At 38.7% G+C, this 16,132-nt stretch overlaps 1 protein-coding gene across 1 annotated transcript in view; it reads left to right on the forward strand.

Moving 5' to 3' along the window:
• Positions 1-16,132, forward strand: part of GOLPH3 (golgi phosphoprotein 3) — a 60,841-nt gene that overhangs the window by 32,797 nt on the left and 11,912 nt on the right. The window contains exon 2 of the mRNA XM_025867436.2: positions 13,015-13,146. Coding sequence (XP_025723221.1) covers positions 13,015-13,146 — 132 coding nt within the window. The remainder of the gene's footprint in view (positions 1-13,014; positions 13,147-16,132) is intronic.

A 16,132-nucleotide genomic window follows, 5' to 3' on the forward strand; every position in this document is an offset into this window, starting at 1 on the left:
GCTTATTCTCATCTAACCAAAAAAGTCTCTCTTTACTTGAATTCACCGTCCTTCTCTTGATCAGTTATTTTTGCTAAGAACTTTTTCAGTCTTAATTCTCTCAAAAAAAGTTCTTTTAAGATTTCAGAAGTAGTTTCATATACAAGGTGTGTTGTCTTTTTTGGTAACAGCTTTATTGAAATAGAAATCACATGCCATATAATTCACCCATTTAAAGTATACAGTTCAGGGTTTTTGGTATGTTCACAGGGTTGTGCAACAGTCACTACAGTCAATTTTAGAATAATTTCATTACCCCCAAAGGAAACTCAGACCCTTGGGCCATCACCTCCCTTTATTCTTGTCTCTCCAATACTAGGGGGCCCTATGTTTGTTACCTTATACTCTGTAACAAAATTGAGCAGCTTGGAACAAGGAATGGATTTTATCTCATAGTTTTCTGTGGATCAGGAATCTGGGCATTACTTAACTGAGAGCCTCTGGCTCAAGGTCTTTCATGAGATTGCAGATAAGTTGTTGGTCAGAGAGAGCTTCAGTTTCATCTGCAGGCTCAGCTGGAGGAGGATTCTGTTTCTTGCAGGCTATTGGACTAAGAGCCTTAGCTTTCCCGACGTGTCGGTATAGGACAGCTCAAAACCTGGCAGCTGGCAGAGCAAGGAAGGAGGCCCAAGAAGGAAGCCCACAGTGTGTTTGTAACTGACCTCTGCAGTGACATACCGTAATATTTGTTGTACTCTGTTAGAAGCAAGTCCAGCCTACATTCACAAGGAGGGGATTACATAGGGTATGGATACCAAGAGGCAGGGGTTATTGGGGCTATGGTAGAGGCTTTTTCTGTACAAGGATGGCATAACTAATTTTTTGTTTTCTGGCTTTTTTCTTTTTTTAAAGATTTTATTTATTTGAGAGAGAGAGCAAGAGTGATAGAGCATGAGTGAGCACAAGCGGGAAGGGGGTTGAGTACAGGCGGGGGGAGGGGGAAGGGGGACAGGCAGACTCTGCATTGAGTGCGGAGCTGGGCACAGGGCTCGATCCCATGACCCTGAGATAATGACCTAAGCCTAAATCAGGAGTTGGACACTTAACTGACTGAGCCACTCAGGCACCCCTAGTTTTTGGCTTTTTAACCCATATTCTTTTTTTTTTTTTAAGATGATTTATTTATTTATTTGAGAGAGAGAATGAGATAGAGAGAGATCATGAGGGGGGGAGGGTCAGAGGAAGCAGACCCCCCCGCTGAGCAGGGAGCCCGATGCAGGACTCGATGCTGGGACTCCAGGATCATGACCTGAGCCGAAGGCAGTCGCTTAACCAACTGAGCCACCCAGGCGCCCAACCCATATTCTTTCTAATGATAGGCTACTTTCTGTAGGGCTCATTAGTTACCTCACCATAGCGGGATGTGTGGTTGTTAGGAAACAGTGGTGATCTTCGGATTGCTGTGTATTCCAGGACCTATCAACCTGAGAGTCTAATTTGAATTCTTAAAATCTAAATGTAGTACAACTTGCCATGCCTCTGTAACTTACCAGTATGGCAAGATATTCCCAAATTTTCTTATCAGTTTGACTTTTAAGAAGATCACATTGTCAAATGAAAACTCAAAACTTTTCTTGTCCTCTTCTAGACTCTGTATTACAGTGCCAAACACCAGTTTCCAGGTACCTCATTATAAATGCTTATCTGTCCTGAGATACATTAACTTTATTCTTCAGACAGTTCTTTATATGCTAATAAAGAGTTTTAAGGGGCGCTTGGGTGGCTCAGTCAGTTAAGCGCCCACCTTCAGCTCAGGTCATCATCTCAGGGTGCTGGGATCAAGCCCCGCATCAGGCTCCCTGCTCATCAGGGAGTCTGCTTCTCCCTCTCCCTCTGCCCCTTCACCCTGCTCGTGCTCTTTCTCAAATATTAAATAAAATTTTTTTTTAAAAAAAGGGTTTTTTGAATACCCTTGATAATTGACTTGCAAATGCTTTTTTGGAAATTAGCAGGATCATGTATCTGGTTTTGCCCTAAGTCGTCACGTACCCCCTTAGGGAATTCTTAATTGGTTAGAATCATACATGTAGAATGCTTGAAGTCTGTCTCTTTCATGGTGTAGATGAGAAAATGGAGACACAGAGAGGATATTAAACGACCCGCTTCAAATCCTGTAAAAGTTTGCCTTGTGGTCAGGGCTGGTGTTCAGGTTTCTCACATCTGGTGGTCCAGCCTGGTTCTTCCTACATCTCAGTGACACTCTTTGTATAACGATTTTTATTACCTAATTCTATTTCTTGTTATGGGTTTATTCTGATTTTTATTTCTTCTTCAGTTGGTTTTGGTAATTTGTGTTTTTCCAGGAATTTGAACATTTCATCTAAGTTGTCTAATTTATTGGCATACAGTTGTTCATAGTGTTCCTTTGTAGTCCTTTAAATTTCTGTAGGTTCGGAAGTGATGTCTCTGCTTTTATTTTTGACTTTGGTAATTTGCGTATCTCTTTCCTCTCTGCCTTTCTTCCTCTCTTCCTTTCCCTGTTTTAACCTTGATTTTTTTTAAAAGAAATAACTTTTGGCTTCATGGGTCCTACTTCCCATTTTTGTATTTTGCATTGCATTGGTTTCTGTACTAATCTTAATTATTTCCTTCCCTTTGATTGATTTGGATTTAGTTTGTTCTTTTTCTAGTTTCTTAAGGTGGGAGATTAGGTTGTTGATTTGAGATATGTAATAGGGATGTAAATTTCTTTCTAAACACTAGTTTAGCTGCATCCCATAGATTTTGGTATTTTGTGTTTTTATTTTAATTGAGTTCAAAATAGTTCCTAATTTTTTTTGGTGATTTCTTTGACCAGTGGATTATTTAGAAGTTGTAGATTAATTTCCAAATGGAGATTTCCCAGATTTTATTCTGTTGATTTCTAATTTAATTCCCTTGGAGTAAAACATACTTCATATGATTTCAGTCCTTTTAAATTCATTTTTTTATGGGCTACCATATGGTCCATCTTGGAAAATATTCCAGGTGTGCTTGAAAATCGTGTATATTTTACTGTTGTTTGTTGGAGAGTTTTATTAATGTGGTTGATAGTGTTCAGTTTTGTATCTTTGTTTTTTTGTCTATTTCTATCAGTTATTGTCAGTGTAGTCAATTACTGTTACTGTATTGTTTATTTCTCTTGTCAGTTTTTGCTTCATGTATTTTGGGATTCTCTTGTTAGGTATGTATATGCTTGTTTATAATTGTTGTATCTTCCTGATGGTTGACTTCTTTATCATATAAAAATGTCCCCCTTTGTTTCTCTTAATTTTCTTTACTCTGAAGTCTACTTTGTCTTTTAATATACCTGTTCCAGTTTTCTTTTGATTCGTGTTTGCATGTTCTTTTCATTCTTGTAAACCTATTTGTGTTTTGGAATTTAAACTATCTTTTGTAGACAGCATATGGTTAGGTCTTTTATCCAGTCTTAACAGTCTTTTACCTTTTTTTTTTTTTGTTATTCATTTATTTTTAGATTTTGTTAATTTATTTGAGAGAGAGAGCAAGAGAGATCACAGAGGGAGAGGGAGAAGCAGACCCATTGCCGAGCCGAGAGCCAGACATGGGGCTCAATCCTAGGACCCAGAGACCATGACCTGAGCCGAAGGCAGATGCTCAACTGACTGAGCCACCTAGGCACCCTATCTTTTTTTTTTTTAAAGATGTATTTATTTGAGAGAGTGTGTGTGCACTTGTGCTTGAGTGGGGAGAGGGGCAGGGGGAGAGAATCCTCAAGCAGACCCGTACGAGTGCAGGGCCTGCTGCACTCCATCCCACAACCTGTGAGACCATGACCTGAGTGGAAACCAAGAGTCTGATGCTCAACTGACCGAACCACCCCGGGACCTCAACAGTCTTTTACCATTTTTTTTTTTAAATTTTATTTATGTATTTTAGAGAGAGAGAGAGAGAGTGTGTGTGTGCTGTGCGTGAGTGGGGGGAGGGGTACAAGGGGGAGAGGGAGAGAGAATCTGAAGCGGACTCTGCTGAGTGCAGAGCCTGACTTGGGGCTCCATTTTTACCACCATGAAATCATGCCCAGATTCAGACACTTAAGAGTCAAGACACTTAACCGACTGAGCCACCCAGGCACCCCAGTCTTTTATCTTTGATTGGAGTATTTAACCTATTCACAATTATATAATTATTGGTGGAGTTGGATTTACACCAGCCACTATGCTCTTTGTTTTTTATGTCAAATAATCTTTTTAGATTTAGAATATTCTTCCTTCGTTTTTCCTATATTCGTTTTTTTCTCTATGGTTACTTTAGAAATTACAGCATATGTCTTTATCACATTCTTGGTGCAAATTAATACTCATTTAATTCCAGCAAGGGTTAGTATCCAAAACATAAAAAAACTGATACAACACCCTAAAAATATCAAATAATCTAATTTTGAAATGGGAAGAAGATATAAACAAACATTTCTCCAAAGAAGACAGATGGCCAACAGTCACATGAAAAGATGGTCAACATCATTCATCATCAGGGAAATGCAAATCAAAACTATAATGAGATACCACCTCACACTTGTCAATGACTAAAATAAAAAACACAAGAAACAACAAGTGTTGGTGAGGATTAGGAGAAAAAGGAACCCTCGTGCACTGTTCATGGTAATGCAGACTGGTGTAGCCACTGTGGAAAACAGTATGGAAGTTCCTCAAAAAATTAAAAATAGAACTTCCCTATTATCCAAGAATCACACTACTGGATATTTACCACCCAAAACACAAAAACAAATTCAAAGGGATACATGCATCTTTTTCTTTATGTTTCTATTTTTTTTATTATGTTATGTTAATCACCATACATTACATCATTAGTTTTTGATGTAGTGTTCCATGATTCATTGTTTGCGTATAACACCCAGTACTCCGTGCAGTACGTGCCCTCCTTAGTACTCATCACCAGGCTAACCAACCCCTCCTCCCCCCTTCCCTCTAAAACCCTGTTTGTTTCTCGGAGTCCATTGTCTCTCATGGTTCATCTCTCCCTCCGATTCCCCCCCCCTTCATCTTCCCCTTCCTTTTCCTAATGTCCTCCATGCTATTCCTATGTTCCACAAATAAGTGAAACCATATGATAATTGGCTTTCTCTGCTTGACTTATTTCACTTAGCAGAATCTCCTCCAGTCCCATCCATGTTGATGTGGAAGTGGGGTATTCATCCTTTCTGATGGCTGAGTAATACTCCATTGTATATATGGACCACATCTTCTTTATCCATTCTTCTGTTGAAGGGCATCTTGGCTCCTTCCACAGTTTGGCTATTGCGGACATTGCTGCTATGAACATTGGGGTGCATTTGGCCCTTCTTTTCACTACATCTGTGTCTTTGGGGTAAATACCTAGTAGTGCAATTACTGGATCATAGGGTAGCTCTGTTTTTAACATCTTGAGGAACCTTCATACTGTTTTCCAGAGTGGCTGTACTAATTTGCATTCCCACCAGCAGTGTAAGGGGTTCCCCTTTCTCCACATCCTCACCAACACATGTTGATTCCTGTCTTGGTAATTTTGACCATTCTCACTGGTGTGAGGTGGTATCTCATTGTGGTTTTGATTTGTATTTCATGATGGCAAATACAGTTTTTTAAATTTACCTTTGTATCTCTCTTTCTTCTATATGGATTTGAAATACCATCTGACTTTCAGCAGCAGAACTTCCACTAGTTAATTTCTTATCAGATCTGCTAGCAACAGATTCATTCTTTGTTTCACATTCATTTTTGAAGGATAATTTTGCTGAGTATAAATTCTTGGTTGATAATATTTTTTCTTTCAGCACTTCAGGTATGTTATCTCAGTGCCTGCTAGTCTCCAGTCTTCAGAGTTTGCAGTGAGAAGTTAACTGGTAATTGTATTGTTCTCTTATATGTGAGAAGTTGTTTTGTTATGCTGCCTTCAAGATTTTTCTCAACAGTTTGACTGTGATGTATCTAGGTTTGACGATCTCTTTGTGTTTATCCAGTTTGGAGTTTGTTGAGCATCTGGATCTTAGATGAATATTTTCCCAGTTTGGGAAATTTTCAGCTGTTACTTTTTCTGCTTTCTCCTCTCTTTTTGAGACTCCTTTTACTCCTATTCTGGCAGTTTTGAAGACCTTAGTCTCTGGTTTTCTTCATTTTCTTTCTCTTTTCTTTTTTAATTGAAGTATACTTGACATTCCTCATTTTCTTCTTTTTTCTTGCTGTTCTTCAAATGCAAGTTCCTTGATTCTCTTTCTTTTTTTTTTTTTTAAAGATTTTATTTATTTGAGACAGAGAATGAGAGAGAGAGAGCACATGAGGGGGGGGAGGGTCAGAGGGAGAAGCAGACTCCCCGCTGAGCGGGGAGCCCGATGGGGGACTCGATCCAGGGACTCCAGGATCGTGACCTGAGCCGAAGGCAGTTGCTTAACCAACTGAGCCACCCAGGCGCCCACCTTGATTCTCTTTCATTTCAAATCTGTTGAGCTCTTCTAGTGAACTTTTCATTTTTAACAACAGAATTTTCATCTCTTTCCTGAGAATTCTGTATTTGATGAATCATTTTCTTAATGAGTCATTGTCATTTTTTCCTTTAATTCTTTAAATATGATTTCCTTTAGTTCTTATCAGTTACTTAGAATGTCCCTCAAATTGAATTTGTCTGTTTTGTAAATAGTTTTTTAATGTGTGTGTGTGTTTTTTTTAAGTGTGTGTGTGTGTTTTTTTTTTAACTTTCTTAAGGTTGGGGATATCAGGATTTAATTTACTTTTTTTTTTCTTCTGATTTTCTTATTTTTTTATGTTATGTTAATCACCATACATTACATCATTAGTTTTTGATGTAGTGTTCCATGCTTCATTGTTTGCGTATAACACCCAGTGCTCTATTCAGTATGTGACCTCTTTAATATCCATCACCAGGCTAACCCATCCCCCCACCCCCCTCCCCTCTAGAACCCTCAGTTTGTTTCTCAGAGTCCGTAGTCTCTCATGGTTCATCTCCCCCTCCGATTTCCCCCCCTTTATTTTTCCCTTTCTGCTATCTTTTTTTTTTTTTAACATATAATGTATTATTTGTTTCAGAGGTACAGGTCTGTGATTCAACAGTCTTACACAATTCACAGTGCTCACCATAGCACATACCCTCCCCAGTGTCTGTCACCCAGCCACCCCGTCCCTCCCACCCCCTACCACTCCAGCAAACCTCAGTTTGTTTCCTGAGATTAAGAATTCCTCATATCAGTGAGGTCATATGATACATGTCTTTCTCTGATTGACTTATTTCGCTCAGCATAACACCCTCCAGTTCCATCCACGTTGTTGCAAATGGCAAGATCTCATTCCTTTTGATGGCTGCATAATATTCCATTGTATATATTAATTAGATGAGATTAATTGGAATGTAGCACTTAAATTGTAAGTGGCATTTGTTTGATTGATAAGTCCTAATTTGCTTTCTTACAAATGATAACATGGGTGGATTGGACTGCTGTTTATTTATGAAATAAGCAGATGCCCTTATTGTCATTAACAGACTAGTTAAGTGCATGCAAATTTGAATTTTTTAGCCATGCACAATATTTGTTGGCCTATGTAAATCTTTTAGTTGTAGTTTCTATGCTTAGAGACCTTTGTCAGATACATAATGTCAATTCATTAAATTCCTTTTAGCTTTATTAGAAGTTACTTGTGGGTGCCTGGGTGGCTCAGTCGGTTAAGCATCTTCCTTTGGCTCGGGTCATGATCCCAGGGTTCTGGAATCGAGTCCTGCATTGGGCTGCTTCTCCCTCTGCCTCTCTCCCTCTCCCTCTCCCTCTCTCTCTCTCTCTCTGTCTCTCATGAATGATGTAATGTATGGTGATTAACATAACATAATAAAAAAAAATAAAATCAGAAGAAAAAAAAGTAAATTAAATCCTGATATCCCCAACCTTAAGAAAGTAAAAAACACACACACACCTAAAAAAAAAATACACTAAAAAACTATAAATTCTTAAAAAAAAAGTTACTTCCTTGCTAGAACAAAAATCCCTTCAAAGTAGTTTAAGATAAGGAGATGCAAGTGTTCAGGAGTACAGCCCAAACACATAGGAAAGGTTCTGTTGTTAGGATGCTATTCTGTATGTGTGTTTGTCTCTGTAGGTCTGTTTCTGTATGTCTTGGTTTGCCTCAGTGTTGTGTGTTCTCTCATTTCTCTTCTGCATCTCTCTCCTGTTTTCCATTCCGTTTACCTTCATTCTCAGACTGTGTTTGAACAAAATGGCCGGTGGCATTGTAAGCCACATAATCAGTTAGAACTCATATGCTAGTGCCCATGCCCAACCATATGACCAACCCAGCCTCTGTGTCCCCAGGTTAGATTCCCAGGAGGGAAACTTTGATTTGCCCATCCTGGTCCAAGTAGATGTGACAGGGCACAGTTTTCTCTTTCTGTAGAATCTGAAGATCAGGGCAAAGTTTCAAAATAGGGTATGTGAACCAAGAGTGGTTCAACTAGTACAACTTGACTAGTACGACTTTTGGATTGGGTTTGGTAGTAAACAACAAATGTTTTGGTAACCTGGTAATTTTCTTTTGCTGAGGAAAGTCTGTTTAGAAACTAAAAACATTGATCACACCAGAATTCAACATTATACAGAAGATAGATGCTTAACCGACTGAGCCACCCACAAGCCCCTGTGGGGTTGATTCTTAACATAAAGCTTCTCATTAAGCACTTCTGGAGCTTGTAACTCAAATGGTGAGAACTCAGTGTTTGCATTTTTAGGGGCCCAATAAAACACCCTTTTCCCCCATTCAAATTGAGCCACTTGAGAGAAATAAAGGGAATCAGGCAAACAGAGATCCAAATAAGTATCATCTTATCACTGAGAAAAAGCTCTGTTGGAGGTTGTTGCTTAGACATGTAGCAACGTTGGGCTTTTTATAGTCTCTTTCCCTTAAATGTAGACCTTGGAAGTGCCCACCAAGGGAAGAATTGTGTCTGCAGAGCATGTCCCCAAGATCATTGCCTCATTTGTTATTGTACCATTCATTTTTTCTGAATGGCATACTTTATGATAAATATAATTTATCTCAGTTTATGTTCCACAACTTCAGGATGTCTGCCCTAAAGTTTGGCCATTTGTCTGAGTGAGTCTGTGATGCCGGGGACTCTGAACAACAAAAGATAGATTGAAGCAGAACTCTGTAATTAATTAATTTAGCTGGCATCCCATTGGGAAAGTTTCTACTTACCTGGTTATTATTTGTTGTTATTCAAGTAGAGGTGCTTTGAATTAGTTTCCAGGGCCCTTGGAATCCTTGTCTCTTGTGTTCTATTCTGAGTTTTGTTGGAAGCCTTGTGAGCTGCACATGGTATCTTTAAATGTGCCTGTTATTGATTTTCTAGCATCCCAGCTCATCAGTATGATCATACTGGGGTCTTAGTGCATCCTCTATTCTTGTATGTCCCCTCTTGTTTTGGACCCATGAACCTAATGAAGTCATGTTTCTCTGGATTTTGTGGGAACATCTCTGCTTGGAATATCTCTGCCTCTCCCATCCTTGTGTTTGAAAATACTGGAACTGATTTCTGATCACAAACTTGTAGGGTCCCAAAATAGTTTTCTTGTGGTCTTCTAACCCCCAGTTGTTTCTTCTGCAGCGAGTGGGGGACATCCTCAAGGTCCGATGGCTGCTAGTATTCTTAGTGCAGCTGCTGCTGCTTCATCAGTACATGGATAGTCTGGCCAGTGTGGTCTTCCCTTAGTGTGACCCTGAGCTTTGAGTACCTATCCTTAGACCAGCCACAGGCATGAAGATACTCCATTGCTGGTGGTGGAATCTCAAACCCTTTTAGGGATCTGAAATAATCTCTGACTTCTAAGTGCAAGAGCTCTGTGGTATCACTGAATACATAATCATTATTGGGGTTTCTTTACCTTCTCACAACATGGTTGCAGATGGATGGAGTTGTGCCTTTTGAGCCAAATCATAAACTGCTTTATATTGCCAGGTCTTCCTCACCTGTTTTAACTATTTTAAGTGCCTGGCTTGCTTTGCTTAACAGAAATTTTTATGTAAATGTTTATGGGTGCACAAACTCAACATGCCCTGAGTATATAACCATCCTACCTGGATTACACGTTCTTGTAATTTGTTTCGGGGGGGTAACGGTTTGTCTGAGGACAAAATCCTTTGGGCAGTGGTTGTTACTGACCTGCCCTTATAAAATCTTTTTACAAGGTAGGTAGGTTAGATTGGTGGCATGCCTGGATATGGTTATCCAGTCTTGTTACCAAGTTTTCAGTACTCCAAGTAACTGCTGACAGGTTGGCCCCTAATTCGTCACTACACTGCTCTGGAGTGTGGGGCCTATGCCACGTCTCTTCTCTCTTCCATGGGTTTAGGTTAACTCAGTAGCTGTAATATGACATTTCCTTTAAGGTATCATCTTACTTTGAAATGCATCCCAATTTTAGAGATACTTAACTTTTTTTCCCCCACAGTTTTATTGAGAAGAATGGACAAATACATCCCTGTGTAAATTTAAGGTGTAGAGCATGATGGTTTGATTTACAAATAATTGTGAAATGCTTACCGAAGTAGATTTAGTTAATATTCATCATCCATATAGAGATTGTGAGCTTTTAAAATGTATGTTTTGGGATTGACGAGATGTAGTTTTAAGATTAGCACTAGAGATGAAAGATTAAAGGGCTCCTTAGCATTTGTAACTGAGTAATTTCGTCACCACTGCTGGTCTGTTGTACTTGTGTTGGGGCATGAATTCACTGCAGAATCTTGCTGGTCTGTGTCACGGCCAGATTCACTTGACTTTCGTACAATCTACTGCTTTTCCTCTAATATACTTAATTTCAGGGGTGGCATTGTCATCTGATTCATTTATACCATTCAAATATTTAGAATTAATCTTGCCCTTTTTAGTGTTCCTCCTCTCTCCCCTCACCCAACCTGGTTAATTCCTGATCAGTTTTGCCACAGAACTGTCCATGCTCATTTGTCAGCTTTCCCATGTGAATTTAATTCTGTTTAAGTGTATGTCTTTTAGTGGTAATGCCCAAAAGCCATTCACTTAAATGTAGATCTTTAAAGTCTGTTATTAAAGACTCCATTTTGCTAACCTCTCTGGGTATACCATAACCTTGGGAGCAGTTGAGGTTGAGACATAATTTTTTTTTTTAAAGATTTTATTTATTTATTTGAGAGAGAGAATGAGATAGAGAGCATGAGAGGGGGGAGGGTCAGAGGGAGAAGCAGACTCCCTGCTTAGCAGGGAGCCTGATGCGGCACTCGATCCCGGAACTCCAGGATCATGACCTGAGCCGAAGGCGGTCGCTTAACCAACTGAGCCACCCAGGCGCCTGAGACATAATATTTCATCCTTTGCTAGCAAATGTGAGTTTTTCAGTATTGTTCATCTGGAATTTCCAGGCTTGTAGACAGAGACAGGGTGTGGTACTGTCCACATGCATTACTGCTTCACGAGGTGTGTTCTGTTGTTTACAGTTTGTAAAGGCTTACCTGGGAGCTCCAGCTCCATGTCCAGGTCAGTAGAAGCCAGACATCTGTAACTTTGATTTCATGTGGAATTCATTCCCAGGCTTCGCAGGACTTAAGTTGGCATGGATACACAGACCATGGATTTTACCTAACCTCTGTAACTTACTGGTCTCACTAACCACGTCGCTAAACCTCTGGCAGTCTTATTTTAAAAGATTTTATTTATTTGAGAGGGCGAGAGAGCACAAGCAGGGGAAGGGGGAGAGGGAGAAGCAGGCTCACCGTGGCAGTCTTATTTTAATCAGACCCCTACCATTTATTAAGTTTAAAAGTATTCTCTCCAATCCAGTCAGTTTCTGCTTCCCCTGTCTTATATTTAAATTGGCCTTTTTTAAACCGATATTTTGTTTATTCCTTTGTGGCTCTGTTAATCTAGATTCTCACTTTTCCCAAAGCCTTTTCCCTCAGGAGTGGTAGTTGCATTAGGCTAATTTAAGTCCCTGTGTCAATAGTGGAATCCCATGGACCTTGATGGTTGGTCAGTTATCTTCTGATACACAGGGTGACCACTGTGACCTGGCAAAGTACCAAGATTGACCTTGAAAGAATGACAGATTCAAGGGGCTAGGTCCGCCCCCCTGCCCCCCAGTCCTAGGCTATCCGTTCTTCACAGGATCAATTAGCCTGCTCTCTCTCCTACCAAGATTATATGTTACCTTGTTCTGAGAACCCAAGTTCTGCTTTTTCCTGAGTTGGATACTTTAAATTAGTAGATGGCAGACTTCATGGCTTCATATTTTGGAGAACTCCAATTATTCACTGAAAAAGTGCCCAGACTTCATCTGGTTGATTTGATAGAAGCCCAGATCTCTAGATGTCTGTCGGTCTCATTCTGTCTGGTTGTTCTTCCACCTTGGATGTTGCCCTTAAATGTCTCTTGGGGGGGGGGGCAGTCTGATCACTTTACAATGCTTGTTATTCAAACTTTAGGCATGGGCCTTCATAAATTTCCTAGTATATTTTTTCAAAATTAGCTTTGTGTTTTTATACTAAAAAAGCATTGAATGAATGATGTTTTAATTCTCTATGAGGCCACAGTGGGCTAGATTGTTCTTCCTGAATTTTTTTAAACTTGCCCACACGTACTAATAATAAACCGCTGTCATCAGGGGTTAACTGAGGGAATGAGCCCAGGTCATTGCTGTCTGAAAGAGCCTCCTTAACATGTAACTTAATGAAGGATGAAAGACATTATCTTTTTAAACCTCTGACTTCCAAAGTTATTTATCTGCATATAAGGATTAGTGGTGGAAAGACAATAAACACCTGAAAAATCTAGGTTAGTAATGTATAATAATTGTAATTTTTTTAGTATTTTATTTAAAATTATAATTATGAAAAGATACGAAAGGTAAAAGGCACCAAAAATAACTTTGGCTAAGGATATTTCTATTTTTGAGTCTGAATTCAAAGTAAATTAGCTATTTTGTTTTCTCTCCCCCCTTTTAACTAGGGTTACACATCATTTTGGAATGACTGTATATCGTCTGGACTCCGCGGCTGTATGTTAATTGAGTTGGCCCTGAGAGGAAGGCTACAGCTAGAGGCTTGTGGAATGAGACGGAAGAGTCTGCTGACAAGAAAGGTAAGAGTTTTAAGGAGGTGGTGCTGACTGAAAATGCAGGTTTCTATTAATGGATTTAAAGAATTAAGTTGATTTTAAAGGTAAGACTTTATTGGAAATCATCTTTCCATGCCTTTTTTGCAAATTTGTTTCTTGGTCCTTTGTACATAACGACTAATATAATTAATTCATCGTTAGACTCACTGGCCCCTGCGTCTTGCATGTTCAGAAAGACTGCAGACTTCATTTGCTGCTTCTGAAAGCCGTACTTTGGAAAGACTTGACATAACTTTGTTTTAAAATTGAAAGGTGTTACCGTGCAAGTGAACTATCTATAGGCTGTTGGACTTTTTAGCAGAATATGAATACTTTTTAGATCTCTACCTTCTCTACTGTAAAGGTCTGTGTAAATAGTTATTTTTTAGAATTTTTAACTCCAGCCTCCATCTCAGATATTCAAGACTGTTTCTCTTCTAGTCTGTCATTGTGTTTCTTGGGGCCATGGTGTTTCAAAACTTTTTTTTCCTTTAATACAGCATCTTAATGAAATCTACAAAGTTTTAGGTCAGAACTGAACATTTTTTGCTTGATATGCCATAATCCTATAGGAAAGAAAGCCACATTAACGGCTTTCTTAAAAGTTCTATGCAGAATAAACATTGTATAGCAGAATGTACTCCTTATGCAATTTTTTTTTTTTTTAAGATTTTATTTATTTCACAGAGCGAGCAGAAGCAGGGGGAGCGGTGGGCAGAGGCAGAGTGAGAAGCAGGCTCCCGCTGAGCAGGGAGCCCTGACGTGGGGCTCGATCCCAGGACCCTGGGATATTATGACCTGAGCCGAAGGCAGATGCTTAACCAACTGAGCCACCCAAGCACCCCTCATTTTTTTTCCTTAGAGTTTAAATAATTTTCTTTTTAAAAATGTTTTCTCTGTGCCTTTTTTTTCTTATATGCTCAGAAAAAAACTAGCATTATTAATTTTCAAACGTGCAGGTACATTAAGTAACTCCATTAGAATCTGCCTTGTGCTTCAGTCTGGACTGTTTATGGTTTGGTTTTATTGGGACTTCCTGTCTCATTTTACTGCTTTCAACCTCCTGTTTCTAGATCTAATATTTTTTTCCATCCTTATGGCAGGAAAATGTTTTGATATTTTGCATGCCTGAAAATTTCTTTACCTCATTTTCATTTGACAGTTTGGGAATAGAATGTTAGATTTAAATTATTTTCCCACAGAATTTTGAAGTCATTTCCCCATTGCCCTCTAGTATACAAAGTTGCTATTAAAGTCTGGTGCCCTTTTGATTTTCATACTTTGTGTGATACCTGTTTTCCTATCTGGATCATTTCAGATCTTCTGTTTATTCCTGGTGTTCTGATATTGTACGATATACCTTGATGTGGGTCTTTTAAAAATCATTATTCTGTGCTTGCTTTGGCAGCACATATATTAAAATCATTATGCATGGGTTCTTTCAATCTAGAAATGTTTAGTTTTGGTTTTATCAGTTTTCTTCTGTTTCTTATATCTTTGCTCTATTTTCTGGAACTTTAAGTTTGATGTGGACCTCTTGACTAGTCTTTTTTCTTTCTGTTTCTTAGTTTCTTAGCTTTATTGAGAAATAATTGGCATTGGCTTGGCCTCCCTTACCTTTTTTTAACCCTCTTTTGAGTTTTTTTTAATGTGGTTCTAATGTTTTTGATTTCCAGGAGTCTTTTCTTGTGTTTTGTTTTTGTTTTATCACGACCTCTTGTTTCATGGATGTGGTATCTTCTTTTAAATCACTGAGAATATTATGGCTCTTTTGAAAATTTCTTTTTTATGTTTCTTCAAGTTTTTACTTTCTGTCTTTTGGTTTCTTTGATGTTGAAGGTTTTCTTTTAGTATCTTGTCATTCTTGGTTAATTGTTCATATTTAAGACTGAGGCTCCCCTCTAAGGTGCAGTACACTAAATAGAAATTAAAGGTGTGGGCAGAGCATATTTATTAGTGGGCCACAGATTGCTGAATTTTGTTAAGGGGTTTAGAACTACCCTGAGGCATTGAAGAGTTTTAAGCAGAAACTGTGAAATAACATGGTAAGACTTGCCTTTTAAAAAAGATCAGTGAGGAGAATGGATTGAAACTAGTTTGGGAAAACTAGTTAGGAAACTTAATCCAAGTGAAAGATAACTAGATTGAGTGGAGTAATTGCAGAGGTGATGGAGCAGAGTAGTCCCAGCTGGAAGAGAATGAGGGGACAGAATTTCATGAGAAAAAAGATCCACCTGTACCCAGGTTATTATGACCTGATAATAAGACGCGTCTCAGAGGGTGGGCATGAGGTGGGTGTTGAGGCCAGATTGCAGTGAATTGAAGGAATAAGTGGGAGGTCAGAAGTGGTGGCATGACCACGTTGTATAAACAGCTTTTTTCTGCCAAGGTTCTCCTTTTCTTGTACTCTATCTGACCCCTTACAAAAAGCATGGTCCAGAGTAGTACTGTCTAGTAGCACTTTCTGTGATGATGAAAATGTTCTGTATCTGCCAACACCATAGCCACTGACCACATGGGTCTGTGAGCCAGACACTTGAAATGTGGCTAGTGAGATTCAGGCATGTTGTAAATAAAAACACACTGGATTTTTGAAAACTTACCTTGAAAAAAGAAGAATGTAAAATATCTCAATTTAAAAATATTTATTACATGTTAATATTTTGACTATAGTGGGTTAAGTAAAATATATTAAAATTTCATGTTTTTTTTCCTTTTTTAATATAACTACAAAAATTTTAAAAGCTTTATGGCCTGCATTTGTTATTCTAATTATATTTCTGTTGGGTCACGCTGTCTCACAAATAGCCTTTTAGAAGATTGAGCAGAAAGGTAAAGGACATGTGTTGAAGACAAGTTTAAGGGAGAACTGCTGCGTTTAGAAAATAATATTTTAAAATTGTATGACATTTTAATAGCTAACATATAGATTAAAATTTGGTGTTATGGAATTTCAACTAGAAATTTGTTG

The sequence above is a fragment of the Callorhinus ursinus genome, unplaced genomic scaffold (assembly GCF_003265705.2).
Source record: "Callorhinus ursinus isolate GAN/ISIS: 27379988/994484 unplaced genomic scaffold, GSC_fseal_2.0 scaffold3, whole genome shotgun sequence".
Taxonomy (NCBI): Eukaryota; Metazoa; Chordata; class Mammalia; order Carnivora; family Otariidae; genus Callorhinus; species Callorhinus ursinus.